Below are 14,482 nucleotides of genomic sequence, written 5' to 3'. Positions count from 1 at the left end.
CATTTCAGCAATATATATAACAGCTATATAACATTTTAGTAACATGTTATGTTTCTGTTATACAGTTGCAATATCGTTTGAAAGTGGGAAATTACAACTAACGTGTATGTTACATGTAACAAACATGTTATATTGCATATTACATTCCGTTATATTATGACGATGTAACTGTTATATTATTGTGTTTACTGGGAGACATCTGTGCTCCTATATGATACGGTCCTTTCAAAGATGGCCGCCCAGTATTTTTTCCAACCACTTGCTAAATACGGGTATTAGCAGTCTAGTTTATATATGGAAGTCTGTGGTATACACAGAATACATACAGAGAATACATTGTGAAATTATTTTCAAAATATATTATTGATTATTTGGTCTGTGATATTTTTTACTCTCTCTCTCTCTCTCTCTCTCTCTCTCTCTCTCTCTCTCTCTCTCTCTGTCTCTCCCCTACACATAGTATACGTATGGTTACGGTTTGGATACTTTCAGATACTTTCTTCTCTCGATGCATGGACGTAAGAATATATGGACGGAGCGAATTGTCGCGAGGTTAAAGCCCAAGGGGGTTCAATATAATACAATGATTGTATGTATTGTAATAGAATTGCGGTACCAAGATGGCGACGGTCGCTGTTTTTATACACTGAAAATAGATACAAACTCTGGCACGAACACGGCCGCGACGATGTAATTCTCTTGCCCCTTGGACTTCACAGCCTCTCGTCTATAATCGCACTTTTCGCTCCGTCTATGTATTCTTATGTCCATGTCTCGATATAATTAGAAACGCGGTCAAGTATCCAATAAAAAAAAGCTCCTTCTTGGACAGTTTCTAAAAGTTAAATTCCCTCATTGGACATTGGCTGTGTTCCATCGAAAAAAAACAGAATATCCGTATCGAGAAACCGAGTATACAAGTCTCCACTATATCTATCCATCATTTCACAATGTATTCTTTTTTTTCTTATAACATTTAAATCTCATCGTTTGAGATAGTGTCGTTTAGTCATTTTTTTATGTAGTTTGCGAAAATAAAAAGAGAATTTGTCAGAAGTGGGATTCGAACCCACGCCCACAGAAGTGGACTGCGACCTGAACGCAGCGCCTTAGACCGCTCGGCCATCCTGACGATGTGTTGCCACTTGCTTGCCAAGTCTGAAGGTGGCACCTTTATGAATTTATTGTAGAGAAATTTGAGCTGGAACCAGTTTCTTTACTATCTCGCCCGTATCTTGATGTAACTTTAAGAATACATTACAGACGGTTATTGATTCGTAAAAGGTCGCGTGTTACAGGTCCTGAAACTGTTGCGTCATTGAAATCTTCAGTTGGTCAATTCCTTGAATTCTGAAACGATTACTTGATTCTTGAACCAAGACTTTCGTGTCGTATGCTTGAGTTTTGAAATTTATGAACAACGCGATCTTTAGACTTTGTTTCTTTTTTGTTTCCTTCTAAATTATTGAGAATGTAAACAATAGCGCAAAAATGCTACTAGATCAATTATCAAAGAGAACGATACGTTTAGGGTCGTAATTGAACGTAATCTTATGCGCGCGCAAAGGAAACTTCTATCTGCCGAAAATACTCCGAGACAAGCGCGACGCGTGGTCGCATCTATCTTAACGTAACATCTGAAAAGAGAGACACACATATGAGCTTGGCTATATTTGTGATCGTGTCGGCGTGGATGATGTAAGCTCGTAGTGATTTCGAGAGAGCCGCGATTGCTCGTCGCTAACTGATCACTACGATCAGGTCGATCCTTTCCTCGCCTCTCGCTCTGGTGTTTTCTTTCCTGTTTCTTTGCGGGCCATGATAGAAGAGGTCTGGGACTACGTTGGCGAAAAATGGGAGCACATTGACCACTCGGTGAGCCAATCTCCTCCCTTCTCCTTCTCACTGTCGGCCAACGGAATTTCACGATCCGAAACGTTGTTCGAGAAACTGTCAGTTCTTACAGAAAACTGTACTAACAAGAAATATTAATGCTAATGAGAATCCAAATATAACAAGCCCTGTCCTTTACGCGCGTTCCCGTTAACACGGAGAAAGTAGATATCGGCAATATTCCTGAAAAATTATATATTTGTCTTTTTATTTACATTTTAACGGTATATAGGAAAATAGCCATTCGTCGACGAAACGGATGAAGCGGAATAAATACACATACTCTTCTTACGACTTCTTATCGTTATGCAGAAAAATATGCGTGGTGAGATCGTAATAATATTGACACTTGAAGTGGCTGCATTTCAGAAATAACAAAAACTAATTAGGATATTTGAGGTATATTATAGAGGAAAACATCACTGCACTCTGTATTCGCGCTTCTTTACCGTTGTTACGTCATTGCGTGCCTAAATAATCCGCGTGATTTCAAGTTTAGGCAAATTCTGAGACGCGTGCGAGATAAGATCTATCCTGTTTGCTTCGTTAAGCAGCTCGCGATAAACACCCGTAAGTACCATTTCCGGAAAGGAGATTACTCGAAAGCGGTCGCGTTATCTAATCTCTGGCTTGCGAAGAAAAATTACCGTTTATAATCGGGAGGTATGTGCGTGTGTGTGTGTGTGTGTGTGTGTGTGTACTCATTTGAATCATTGATAAATGCTAACCTTCGTGCACTGAGATTATTTTTACGCATAAAAATTTAGTATTTCGTGCTCTTTTATGTCGACATATGAACCGAAAGAGGTCAGGTTGAAGTAACTCTTTCGAAGCGATGTAAATAATAAATAATAATAAATAATAATGTAATTGTCGTACGACACAATCGTTGGTATATAAATGTTTAATTAACAATGTTAAAAATAAACTCAGAATTAATGTTTCAGTGCATTCAACAGCGTATTTACTTTCTTTTCATTTGGGACATCTTTTAGGGGATTGTAGAATTTTAATGACGTTTATTTCCTTCAACATTAGTCGCGACACTCAATTGACACTTGCGTGCGCTTTATCAACAGCAATCGTAAAGAAAACGACGAAAGATGAAGCGACAGTTTCGTGAGCAAATGGCAATTAAAGATGTGTCGTTTTATTGTTAGACAATTGTCGCTTAATACAAGGTGTAACACGAGAAACTGCATTCCTTTCGCTGCTCGTACATCATATATTCGCTTTTTGAGAATCGCAATTTTTGTGATTACTACGTTTACAAATAATTGCAAATTATTACATTCCAAAATACAGTACAGAGAATTCAGAAAAAATTTAGTCGTATATCACCAATTCTGAGTTTATTTTCAGATGCAAAAAGAATTCTTCAAAGTTCAATTCATTGAAAAGAATTCTTTTTACGTTTAAAAATAAACTCAGAATTGGTGACATACGACTAAATATTTTTTTAATTCTCTGTGTTATCTGAGTTATCATTAAATTGAACAAGTCAAGCCCGAGGCTCGGAAATAGCGGAAGAAAGTTCGTTTGCAATTAACTCGTTAACTGTCGTTAACGACAATGTCACTAGCACTGTGTGTATAATTTTTTCTAAAGGTTGGGTCTGACATACACACACACACACACACACACACACACACACACACACACATATATATATATATATGCGCAACGTTAACGACAACTCGTTAACAACAGTTAATAGAATCGCACTGCTGTACGAATCTTGAGCCAAGGTTTCGGACTTTTCGAGACAAGTCTCGAGATTTCTCTTACTTTGTACCAATTTATCGAAATGCAATATGATTACGTTCTCTCCCCTCTCGCGTTGATAGGCGAACAAGTCTGGTGAATTTCGTAGCGCGAATTTCCAATTAGAACAAATTGAAATTTTCGAAAAGTGTAATACATATTATAAAGTGTAATACACTCTAGCAATGTGGAGCGACCTTGCTTGGCGCCATATTGACTTTCAGTTCACACTTTTCGGGAGCGATCATTCAGATGGCGCTCTAACCATGTCAGAGAAAATTATTCCGTAATGATTTCTTCGATGGCACCACCGCCGAATCTCCCGATATCGCACTCGGGCAGTTGATAAACGTTATTTGGGCGAGAACGGGTCAAACAAAATATCAGTTCCGCGAGAAACAAGAAGGAAAGGCAACGAGACGCACGCACGCACCCCATCTGAACGGAGAGAGAGAGGGTCAAGGTCGCGAGGTCAAGGTGCGACGAGATGAAAACGAAGAACAGATCGTTGTTTAGCAAGATATGCACGTGCTGCAACAAGAAAGCGACGTCGCGGAAGCACCAGAGCGGAGATATTCGTTCGAGCACGACCGATGCTGAGGTAATTTGGTTCTTCGCGCTATACAAAAATAGCGAGGAAAAGTGTTATCGACTGTTATTGTTCGAGCGAAATCAGTACACAGAGCCTCTTTTCAATTTGATACTACCCATACAGCAAAAATCTTCAAAGGACGTTCTAAAGACATTCTAAGGACATTCATGCATCCTAAGAACGTCCCAGAATATTCTCTGAAGATTTTGTGATCTGGATATATTCGAATCGAGCTGTTCTCTTTTCGAACGCAAACGACGCAAACAAAATGATGAATAGTTTCTCCTCACTTATTGGACAATTCTGTTCACGTTGGATGTTTACAAATTTTTCAATCATACTGTACGAGAATTGTCTCTTTCAATACATAGCTACAGGCGTCTAATAAAAACTCTATATCCAACGCCACTCAACGTTAAAAGATGTGTATTATCTTGGTAATACTATCCTCCGATTAATAGATGATCCTTGATGTGTTCTTAGGAAATAATTCCAAAATATTTTCAAAAAAATCACAGATCACGTGTTCGAACACGACAGTTAAGCCGGAACTTGTACATTTCGCAAAATTAGCCGATTCAAGCGAGAAGTCGATTCGTTTATCGTAGGATGAGGATCGAAGTGTATTCAGCGTTGGATCGATCAAGTTGGCTTCAAGTCAGTCCCGAGTCAATTGAAAATCGAACTTGGCGTTAAGCAATCTCGAATGAAATGTCTTTTGTGACTTGAGATTATTCCGCTTTAAGGTTAAACGGATTAATCTCAACTGATGAAATTAAGATTTGCATGCGACAACAACAACGCGAGAGAAAGAGAGAGAGAGAGAGAAACGAGACGAGACATAGATTTCGTAAATATGTGATAACAAGGTTAATCCAGCCATTCTTTCTCGATAAGTTTTCGCCACGATGATCGACTTTTGAGCGCGTTTCATTGCATTATCTCCGTGCTGACAACGTATTCGCAACGTCATTCGACACGATCGGATTTTTTTTTTCAAGGAGAATATTTACTTCTCGCGCGAGCATGGAATACGTTCCCGGAGCGCAAGTCCGATAAAAAAATTTCGTACAATCATTATTCACTTTTTCACCGAGTCTACATAACGCGTATACATATAATAAAGCAAAGCGTCGATCGCGGTATTTGTCCTGAATATAACCAAGGAATTGAGCTGCCTAGTCTCTTGACATACGATCAATGTTCGTTCCAGGCAATCACGATGCTCGTTCGTAGATCTTATTGCCAGAGCAACGAAGATATGCACTCTAGAAATTTCCAAACAGGAAATTCGAGAGTCCCTTCACTATATTTCAAAACTAGATTAAATTAGATCATATATGGTAGAACGCTTATATATATCGCGGAGGAGAAAGTATCGGGTAAAATGCCAGTTGAATGACACGCAGAGCGTCCGTGTGAATCGTTTCCTTTTCCGTTTTTCTTTTCTCTTAAAAGGATGCTAAAAACTTGACCGAATACTGATATTTTTCTGCAAAATTTACATCGTGTTGGTACAATATTACAAATGTTTTCACTCGCAATTACAACTAAATCGGAGCGTTGCACAGCATGTGACAAAAACGAAAAACCAATTTTTTCAAATAAAATCTCGAGCCATCAGCATAATATTTGTCTAATCCAAAAGTTCCGTGGCTTATACATACCGAAAGTATGAATGTTTCAAACAGAAAAAATTTGAAGGACATTACTGTACCTTCGCATCAAAAGCTTAAGAATACTGGAAAAGTTTGCAAAAAGATTTCTACACATGCGATTTATACGTATATAAGAGATACGAAGAGGACAATCGTGTTATTATGATAATCGTTTCTACGTTATCGACTTTTTCCTCTTGAATTATAATCATTCGAGGAATGTGGAAGCGGAATTTGAGATATTGGGCGAGATTTATTAGTTTGATCTAAACTACACACACAGTCATTAGTTAGTCGCTTTACTACGCCTAGCTTCGGTCTCATTGGCGTCGCATCGATGCGCGGTCCGATCGTACTGTCCAACGCATATTGTATTACTAAACGCGCGGCATGTAACGACCGTAACAACGTCGCTTTTTTTTTTTTTTTTTGCGTCGTTAGTGTTGCGTAACGTTGTCCGTCAGCGCGTTCGCCGAATCCTACGTCTCTGTTTACTTCTATCGTACACGATTGCACACCATCTCGCGACGCGGCTTTTCACTATTCACCGTTTAGGTATATACACAAAAACGTTTTTCGTCGTCTTTCAGAACTAAATGTAAGTTCGCCACATCTCGCCTGCCAACGTTTTGGAATATAAGCTAAATTCATGTCTGTTTCTGTTAGATCGTCAAGCCTTAAAGAATCATTGCACGAATCGCGTTAATCGTTTGCATCGTTGGCGATTCTGCAGAAGGAAATAAAAGAGATTACTGGTTCCCAGAAGCGAGACGTTGATTCCGCTTGGACCTTGCACTCGATGAGCTGTCTCTCAATGAACAAATGAGCCGGCGCGATAAGCCGTGATCGATAAGATAGCGAACGTTCGTTTAATCATTGCGTTTCGCGGCTTGGAAAATGCGTGAGCATTTATCGGCGATCCTGCGATAATTGTACTCCAAATAAAAAGAATAACATCGCTGGTGTAACGATTTTGTGTGGCAGCAGGTATGCCGAATAATTTGACACAAAAGAGATGAAGAAGTCACCGAGATGCAGACTCGAGAATTATGTCAGACGTGTGTAACGAAGAGATCGCTGATTACAGTTTTATCAGTGTGACGATTGGTGCGATGATCATTACGACTGCATTTGGATTTCTCCCGGATTGCTCAGTCTAACTTTGACTGAGATCCATCTCGGAATCGCGATTGCATCATCGCGATGAATCCGTGGCGCGATTAATGTATACGAGACTTTTAAAGCGTGACGTAACATACCGACGGATTTGAATGAGAGAGCAAAAGTCGAATCGCGATTGGTCGCGAGCCCGAGGGCTCGCCCAGCCGATCCTCCCGCGTCGCACCGGTGACGTCACGACTAGCAGGTATCGATCGAAGGGACGGCCGTACACGAGCGCGGCCTTGTAGGGAGACCTTTTTTCCGGCTTTCTGGGAAGCTTTCTCTGCACTATAGTCGATGTGAAATCGATGTGAAATCGATTCTCAAAAAACCTAGGTGTCTGTTACACAGGATACATTAGCGCAGCGTTCGTTTTGTTCTCGCGATAAACAAACGCTGCTACTGTAGATGCAAGTACGTGCGACATGCGAAAACATGCGAGAGACGGTCCGAAAGTAAAGATTGAGCGTTGATAAGGCAAATACGTGAAATATGTAATGACGATGAGAGCGATAGCAGCATCGTCGGGAACAGTGTAAATAATGGGGCATGGGCGAGAGAAGGAACGAGTCCACCACTGATACCACCGCTCTGCCTCCTCCATGGCCTCCTTTCGCCCCACTCGACGGTTCGTCCGCGCGATGCCGTTCCTTCCAGTAAAACCACTGTGAACCGCTGCTCGTGCGGAACGTAGGACAAGTGCCGTCGTGTTCCAAACGTCCAGTCGTGATACGAACTCGCTCGCGCGACTATCGTGACTGTTGGACGAATCTGTTGTTCGCTGGTGCAATTTCTTCCTCCTGAATAACGACAGAATCGAGTTTCGCGCCATCGATTCTCCGCGATTTACTTATCGCCGATCGTTGGCCGCTCCAAACGACAATCACGAAACTGCTCGAAGGTTCCGCTGCCGGTTACGACGAAGGGTGGACCATGAAGACATCCACATTGTCGTGCAGTGACCTGATCAAGCAGGAGGTGAGCGTGTGCGGCTCAAAGCCGCAAGAGGCTCAAAGTGTGCGAGTCCTACCGAGTGGGTACGCGCGTGTGTGTATGTGTGTCGCGAAATGCGATATATCTCAATCGGATACACATGGAAGGTCGCGTGAGGAGGTTAGGTCAGAATCGTGACGCATACAATGTGATCGGGCTTACCGGCGGAATGTCGGAAGAACAGATTTATTTCAATTGTTGCTTCATCTCGACTTGATTTGAAAGTTTGGAGCACAACAACAGAAACATACAAACCTGTGTACTTTTGGTGTAAAATCGCGTGTCATTTGGCTCGAAAATTTAGAAGCAAGACAAGGTCGAGAGAAGTTGAGAAAGGTAGTGGAGGAGGGGAACGTTGAAAGTTTAAAGTGTAAAATGTGCGTGCTTGCGTATGTATGTCCAGTTGTCTGTACGTCTTACGAGATGTCAAGGTCATCATGCGATTTTGCCAACTAAAACCACGTGGTTTTTCTCGCGTATAAATAAATCGGTACTTATCGTGACATGGAATAAATCGACAGGCATGTCTAAACGTTAAGAGCAGAGTGAGATGAATAGCCAAAGAGGTGCCAAGTTGTAATTAATAGCTTCTAAATTCGTCAAAGATGACGATGTCGAGAGTGCGATAGCGGAGCTATCATGAGCTCGTACATGAGAACTCGACTGAAGAAGCGCGTCACACGTTGCAGTGTGTGTGACTGATAAGAATAGAGACAGGTGATGGCCTTATTATAACAGAGAAAGAGAGATCTGCTACTAAACGATTAATGCACAGCGTCTCATTCGTGCTTGGGTGTTGTATAAAAATTGTTTGTTTGAGCGGAGAAACACGTATATCGTATGCATTTTGCATACAAGTTTTAAACAAAAACGGGACATTGGCAGCAGAGAAAGCTGCTTTGCAACTATTGTAAAATTTGTGAATCTGATTGGTACATGCTCTTGGATTTAACCAAAATTAAGAGCATACTCCAATCAGATGCACGAATTTTATGGCTGAACGCAGCCATTGGTTTATCCTCTTTTTTTTTTTCTTTCTTTCTTTTGTTAACGGCTCAAATTTTATTATTCGCGCGACCAATGCCAGTTGCATGCTGTAGCAACCGGCTGATGTCCATTCATGAGCGATTTTATTGGCTGTTCGGGGCGGGTGTGTCGGCAGCAACGTCACTGACTCAGATCGATGTGCTTCACCCTTGTCACGCGGGATATAAGAGCGAATCGGCGGGAAATATAATGTCCCGCTGGGCATTTCGGTGGGCTCACTTGCACGCAATTTGACAAAATCATAGTTTTTTTGCGTAATCGGCGTATATATCATATCGCGAGTCGTATCGAGCAGTTTGAAAAGTATCGAAAGGTAACTGATGTACATAGACATTGTACTGGCATTAATTGTAGCATCACCCAGTAAATTTGAATACTCGCGCTTTTGGACAGTATAACCGTTAACCACGACTCCAGATAACTCTTTCTGCTTTAATTCCCCCGAGAACTCGGTTGTACTGCAGACGCAACTGCAGTTGTACAGAAGAAGAGAAAGAGAAGCGTTTCCTTACTTTATCTTTCGTTCACTCTAATTTCTCGATATCTTTTTAGGAATCTCGTTGTTGATTGATCCCGGCTGCTATTTCGCGTGTAGAAAACTTTTCTTTAGACAAGGCAACAACGATACTCTTTGTTTCGATACTTTGGACCATTTCAAAACGTACATGTAAAGCGACAATTATTCGTCGAAAAATAACGCAACGATCAACGCCAGTATTGTGTATTCTTTTCTGCTGATTGTGCTCGTGCGTTGTCAAGTTTGCGCAAATGTATGAACTTTGAAAACGTGTTTTAGGCAAGGAGAAAGCTTTCGACGGCGGGACATTTTTTGGACTTTTGTTATTACTAAATAATAAATGTCTCTCTTTCCGGCGTTATTACTAAATTTGCGGCGTTACCAAACTCCGCATCGACACGATCGGAGCGATAAGGAGACAAACAAACGATCCGTCGATCGATCATGTTCCAAGTTTTTCTCGGTTTATGCCCGGTAATATACTCGGTAACAACAAGAGAGCTGGCCAAAGGACGTTTCAAAGTCGTCCAATAACGCTACGGATCGATAACGAGTTATCCGTTTACATTTGTTCGCAGATACGAGATGCCTGCAAGGACCTCGTCCTGTCTGACGAGCAGCTCAGGCTGGTTATGCAAAAGCTCACCGACGAAATCAACAGAGGCCTGTCCAGGGAAACTCATGAAGATGCGATCGTCAAGTGTTTTACCACGTACGTGCAGGATCTGCCGAACGGCACCGGTAAGCGAAGGCTTTCGATTAAGCTGATTGTAATTCAATGGCACAATCGCAAGTACTGTCTGTACTTTGTCTAGAAAAGGGCAACTTTTTGGCGCTAGACCTGGGTGGCACGAATTTCCGAGTGCTACTGATCACATTGGACGGTCAAAACTTTGATATGAAGAGCAAGATTTATGCGATACCTCAGAGCTTGATGTTGGGCACGGGGGTTCAACTATTCGATCACATCGCGCAATGTTTGGCCTTGTTCGTGAATGACCTAAAGCTGCAGAACGAGGTGTTGCCGTTGGGCTTCACTTTCAGCTTTCCTCTCACCCAGTACGGGCTCACAAGGGGTAATCTAGTGAGATGGACCAAGGGATTCAACTGCAGCGGCGTGATCGGCGAGAACGTGGTCGCGCTTCTTGAAGAAGCGATTGGCAGAAGAAACGTGAGTACAGTAGGGCCGCCGCCGCAGTAGTTTCTTACCCACTCGAAATCGATCGGTCGCAATCTTTCCGCAGGACGTCAAGATCGACGTGTGCGCAATCCTGAATGACACCACCGGCACCCTAATGTCGTGTGCTTGGAAAAATCAAAACTGTCGGATCGGTTTAATCGTTGGTACGTAATGTAACCGATTAGACCAACGCTGCAAAGTGCCTATAGACACCGCATCTTTCAAAAGTAACACTCGATTTCTTCTTTCGGCTCGTAGGTACCGGTAGTAATGCTTGCTATGTCGAGAAAACAAGGAATGCGCAATGCGCGATCCCGAGCAATTACGCCGCGCACAAGCCGGACATGCTGATCAACACGGAGTGGGGTGCTTTCGGCGAAAATGGCGTGCTGGATTTCGTGACGACCGAGTTTGACCGGGCCATCGACGAGAACTCCATCAATCCCACGAAGCAGTTGTTTGAAAAAATGATCTCCGGTATGTACATGGGCGAACTGACGAGACTGGTGCTCGAGAAGCTCGTCAACGCCGGTCTCCTGTTTGGCGGCAAGTGTCCCAGTGACCTGAGGAAACGTGGCAAGTTTTTCACGAAATACATCTCAGAAATCGAAAAGTGAGTATAAATTTATACTGCTCTTGACGAGTTCCGCAAGAAAGAAGAAGAGAGCAGGCCATTAATGACTCGAAACGTCATATTTCAGCGACCCCAAGGGCAAGTATACGAATTGCCGCGATGTGTTGGCCGAATTGGGATTGCGGAACGTGAGCGACCAAGACTGCGAGAACGTAAGGTACGTGTGTTCCGTGGTGTCGAGGCGAGCGGCACACTTGGTGAGCGCGGGGATCGCGGCACTCCTCAATAAAATGGGCGAGAACGACGTGACGGTGGGCATCGACGGCTCGGTGTATCGCTATCATCCACACTTTCACGATCTTATGGTGGCTAAGATCGGTGAACTTCAAAACTACAAGGTAAGAAATAGAGATTTTATCAGTATTATATTTGCGAATATTCCACGCGTAACGGATCAATACAACTCGCTACTTTCTTCTTACTTTCTTATCTTCTCCTTTCCGCTCGACAGTTTGACCTGATGCTCTCGGAAGACGGCAGCGGCCGTGGTGCAGCACTCGTCGCCGCGGTGGCGTCGCAGAACCGGTGAAGGCGCTTCTGATTGATAGAGCAAGATAGCCCCAATTCAATTACACGCAACAGAAAAACAAATAAACAGCAGTGGACGGACGGCAGTGGGTGCGGTGCCAGTGAACTCTATCTTAATTGTGGAACACGCGCTATTAGTGTTCTCTCGGATGACTCGACCCAAGGGACACAGCCAATTGTGGTATCTCCATTTCTTTCGAATATACTCTGTTCTCTTTTCTATGGGCTTTGTTATTTTATGGAGAACACTAAGATGTAAAATTCGTTATTTTACGGGTAACACAAAGTCGTCACGAGGTTCGATAATGTACATTACCTGCTCTAGGACAGAGTTCACTGGAGAAAGTCGATCGAGCGCGCGCAAGTGACGAGCAATGGAGCGAGTGTGAGCCAACGAGTGAAAGCGAGAGAATGAGTGTGAAAAAATTAAAAGTCTCCTGTCTGTTCCAGCTGTATTTTCCGCTTTTTGTTTCTCTCTCCTTCTGTCCTTTATCTCTGTTCTTCTTAATTACTCTAAAGCATGAATGGCCCAATAAAAGAGAAGAGAGAAAGAACATTCGAGAAGAGTGTTCCGAGCGTGTGTGTGTCCGTCTGTCTGTTATAAAACAGATATTAAGACAACAAATATATACAGGGAATTCTTTGCAATTGTTTTTTATGTCAATAATAAAATCAATCTCTCGAACGTGTCAATGCACAATGCTTGAAATTATTACAACCAACCTAACACGCAATCACACGCAATCTCACACACACACACACACACACACACACGTAGGACACTGTATATAATTTGGTTCTACCAGCGAAAAGAGCAAAAGCAAAAGGGCATCCAACGAAAATGTTTGGGAAACAGTTGTCTTTCTCTGTACTGTGCTCTGATGCCAAACTAAAAGCACCTCTGTATGATCTATCTAGTTATAAGACGAAAAATAAAGGGAAAATGCAGTTGGAATAAACATCTAGACTGCCCCGCGAGGAATAACTTGTACATAGAGCACAAAAAAAACTAACTTAGCGGACTAGAGGACGATGAATACTTAGTAAATGTTCCTGCGAAAAGGCAACAAGTCAAAGAGGACATAGACATCCTTTTGGTTGTCGAATACAATAATCATCGATTAGCGATCGCAATTTGTTCATAAATTCTGCCTATCTACTTATCATAGAACTATCAATGGACTTGGAAGAAATATGATCATGTGAATTGTACGTATAGAATTATTGGATTGTGTGCTAGGAAAATGACCCCGGATGTATCGATTGGAGAGTCACTGTGTAGATAATCATTATTTTCATCCAGTTAATAAATGTGTAAAGAGTTAAAGAACGACAGGTTGTCGAGAATGGCTGCGTCAATTGTTAACTATTGATAAGAAAACGAATTGAATAGACGATATTAAAATCTTATGTGTGTTACACCTTGTTCACAACCTTGCTTTAATCTTTAAGCCGTAAGAAATTAAAGCAAGGTTGTGGACAAGGGGTAAGAGACGCGCTTGAGATCGCGTATCGATTGTGAAACGACAAAGAATCGATAGGTTCAAATAAATAAATATAGCTTGCCTTGGATATTTTGTTGGGTTATTATTATTACTATTATTATTTCAGTTGTGGTCCATCTATTATTAGACTCTGTACAGGGTGTCCCAAAGCTATTAAATATCAAAATATCTTGCTCTCGAAAAATCGAGACTTTTTTACATACTAAAAGTATAAAGAATAATGTTGTTATCGTATATACATACATGTTGACGCTGAAAATAAATAAATATATAGATATATAAGTGATATATAAACTTATTAACCTGACCCTTGCCATTGAATATAACATTTTCTTCCTTATCTTTTTTTCGTGACAAATCGAAAACGATTTATTGCGGAAATGTAAGGCTCCTGGATACTCGGCGCAGTCATCTCGACGACGTCAAAAGTGGGCAAGTACATGCCTGAATTTCCTTTAAAGTATGTCGAAATAAGAAGATATATCCTAAAAAATGACGCAGGCGATCAAGCACACCTCCAGAATAAAGTTAACGTGAGGAAATATGTAGAGGTTAAGAAAGCATGTCACGTTAATTTTACAGTCATTTATTGATTCTTAAAGCAAAAGGAAAGGAGTATTTTGTGCTTAATCGATGGCAAGTGTCATTTTTCGGATATATCTTTAGGCCTGTTCTTTGTAGCTAACTGCTGAACTGGTGCGATATATTGAAGTGAGACAAATATATGTTCTTTTTTTCACTCTAACTTATTGCCCTAGTTCAGCAGTGCAGCTATAAAGAAAGACCTTTTTTCTTTCGACGTATCTTGAAGGAATTTCAGACATGCGCTTCCGACATCGTACATCAAAATGACTGTGACGAATAACCGTAAAAGAAGGATATACCACAAGATACGCGTTAAAGCCCGTCTAATTTAATAAAACTGACTGAAAACAAATAAAGACCAATTGGACAATACTATTAAAAGAAATGGTGAAAATCAACATATAAAGAGAGAGAGAGAGAGAGAG

At 41.5% G+C, this 14,482-nt stretch overlaps 1 protein-coding gene and 1 non-coding gene across 6 annotated transcripts; one reads left to right on the top strand and one right to left on the bottom strand.

Annotated features, from left to right (window-relative positions):
• Positions 1 to 1,048: 1,048 nt before the first annotated feature.
• On the bottom strand, positions 1,049 to 1,132 carry Trnal-cag. The gene has a single exon. It is a non-coding gene; the product is annotated as a tRNA-Leu (tRNA).
• A 557-nt stretch (positions 1,133 to 1,689) lies between these two features.
• Positions 1,690 to 13,314, top strand: LOC116847729 (hexokinase type 2). Of its 5 annotated transcripts, none has more exons than XM_032823034.1 (7): positions 1,690 to 1,875; positions 10,204 to 10,366; positions 10,441 to 10,796; positions 10,870 to 10,969; positions 11,064 to 11,418; positions 11,507 to 11,777; positions 11,891 to 13,314. In XM_032823034.1, exons 1-7 carry the CDS (start codon positions 1,819 to 1,821, stop codon positions 11,966 to 11,968), a joined length of 1,380 nt encoding a protein of 459 aa, XP_032678925.1. In that variant the 5' UTR covers positions 1,690 to 1,818; the 3' UTR covers positions 11,969 to 13,314. The 5 variants fall into 5 exon arrangements, with proteins under 5 accessions (XP_032678925.1, XP_032678924.1, XP_032678926.1 ...); XM_032823033.1 differs by lacking the exon at positions 1,690 to 1,875 and adding an exon at positions 3,930 to 4,258; XM_032823035.1 differs by lacking the exon at positions 1,690 to 1,875 and adding an exon at positions 7,726 to 8,046.
• The last annotated feature ends 1,168 nt before the right edge of the window (positions 13,315 to 14,482 follow it).

The sequence above is a fragment of the Odontomachus brunneus genome, unplaced genomic scaffold (assembly GCF_010583005.1).
Source record: "Odontomachus brunneus isolate Ranch 3 - 2012 unplaced genomic scaffold, Obru_v1 Obru_scaffold_082, whole genome shotgun sequence".
Lineage (NCBI taxonomy): Eukaryota > Metazoa > Arthropoda > Insecta > Hymenoptera > Formicidae > Odontomachus > Odontomachus brunneus.
This window is presented reverse-complemented; position numbering and strand designations above follow the sequence as displayed.

Excerpts from the sequence above, each read along its gene's own strand:
- LOC116847729 (XM_032823033.1), top strand. The coding sequence starts at position 4,145 with ATGAAAACGAAGAACAGATCGTTGTTTAGCAAGATATGCACGTGCTGC. Across the intron at positions 10,367-10,440 it reads GGATCTGCCGAACGGCACCG|AAAAGGGCAACTTTTTGGCG; the intron begins GTAAGCGAAGGC and ends TACTTTGTCTAG. Across the intron at positions 11,778-11,890 it reads GTGAACTTCAAAACTACAAG|TTTGACCTGATGCTCTCGGA; the intron begins GTAAGAAATAGA and ends TCCGCTCGACAG.